We start from the raw sequence: 1536 nt of genomic DNA on the forward strand, positions 1-1536 counted from the left end.
GATCCCAACAACGCTGCCACTTGTTATGCAGGAAGGTTTTTATTGCGGGATAAAAGTCTCTGGCAAGAATAGAAAGGGTGCAAACACATAGAGCCAGCGCTGCTCGTCTGGCAGCCGCGTCAGCCACCTCGTTGCCCGCGATTCCAACGTGACTAGGAACCCAACACACCAGCCAGAGCGCCCTTTGCGCCCATCGGGCCCCGTCTACATACCGGTCAGGCACCACCAAAAGCGCACAGTTGGCTTCGTGTCGGTATGGGCCTGAGGGCCCACTTCCAAGCGATGGCGATGCAGGGGCCAGCGATTTACACTGGTTGCGTCCACAAGGACCATTAGTTTTCCAACAGCTTTGGAAACAGCTGATTCGCTATTGGACAGCACCATACATTCGCTCTCCAAACCAAGACCCATGTTAAATGCGTCTGATCGCATGCTTTTCTCCTCAAAGACCGTGATTGCGAGAAACATTTTATTCCCGTGGAGAATAAACGCAGCGTAATTCCAAAATCACAGCACCGGCCGCAGCAGCGAAGCTCACTATAAGACGTCACCTCGGTGACGGCGTAGACGAACGCCGTCATATGACGTCACACCGGCGAACATCACCGCCTGAAGTCACTCGCACCAGACGTCGCACCAGCAACCAACTCCACGAAACTCGTCCCATGACGTCACTCTGACGTCACCGCAGCAGCCGTGTCGGCGAATGTCGCCAGCTGGACGTCGCGACGGCTGATGCCGCGCACGTCATGTGACGTCAGCGTGACGTCGACGCGGCCGTAGCAGTTGCTCCAATCCGGGTGGTGGTTGCGGCGCTCCGCCTCCTCCGCCACGCGCGACATGAACGCCCACGCCTGGCGGAAATTGGCGAAGCGGAACGTCTTCTGGATGGCGTCCTGCTGGGCCGACAGCGTCCAGCCCGTACCTGCCGGCAGGTGACGAGGTGACCCACGGGAACGACCAATGCACCGCGTCGAGGTGGCAGAATGTTCCATGAGGAGGGAAACCAAGCACTATAATGGCATGCGGCGGCGGGGGGGGGGGGGGGGGGGGCGGGAGGCAAGGGAAGAAATGCCACGGCACGCTGGTGCGAAAGGTCGCAGGGATTACGCGACCGCGTACTTGCGTACCGTACACTTGCGTACCGTTTGCAGAATACGCACAACGGGCTGGGATGGTGTCTCTGCTGACAATAAACAACAAAGGACAACAGATGTGATGGTGACATGTACAGCAAACGGACCACGCAAAAAACAACATTTCAAATGCATCCTAAATGGGCAGGTGCCATGTGCGGCCAGCGGTGTATTCGGCCGCGCCACTCCTCCTGCCCGGCACGTACCGAGCAGCGGCGCCAGGGCGTCCCGCCTCTCCTCCTCAGTGAGCAGCGCCCGCCTGCCGGTCGGCCGGCCGCACAGCGGCGCCGCCAGGCCGAGCAGACGCCGGCCGACCACGCACGGCACGCCGGCCCGCACAGACACACCGGCCGCACACAGCATGGTCACCCAGCGGCAGGCGACGGCCGATCTGGAACCG

The 1536-nt window shown here is 60.7% G+C and overlaps 1 protein-coding gene across 1 annotated transcript; it reads right to left on the reverse strand.

Moving 5' to 3' along the window:
- Positions 1-461: 461 nt before the first annotated feature.
- On the reverse strand, positions 462-1228 carry LOC119113457 (putative pterin-4-alpha-carbinolamine dehydratase). Its single transcript, XM_037237769.1, has 2 exons — positions 1192-1228; positions 462-925 (listed from the first exon to the last, which is right to left on the reverse strand). Exons 1-2 carry the CDS (start codon positions 1226-1228, stop codon positions 672-674), a joined length of 291 nt encoding a protein of 96 aa, XP_037093664.1. The 3' UTR covers positions 462-671.
- Positions 1229-1536: the final 308 nt, after the last annotated feature.

Source organism: Pollicipes pollicipes, unplaced genomic scaffold (genome assembly GCF_011947565.3).
Source record: "Pollicipes pollicipes isolate AB1234 unplaced genomic scaffold, Ppol_2.1 Scaffold_7262;HRSCAF=8765_pilon_pilon_pilon, whole genome shotgun sequence".
Taxonomy (NCBI): domain Eukaryota; kingdom Metazoa; phylum Arthropoda; class Thecostraca; order Pollicipedomorpha; family Pollicipedidae; genus Pollicipes; species Pollicipes pollicipes.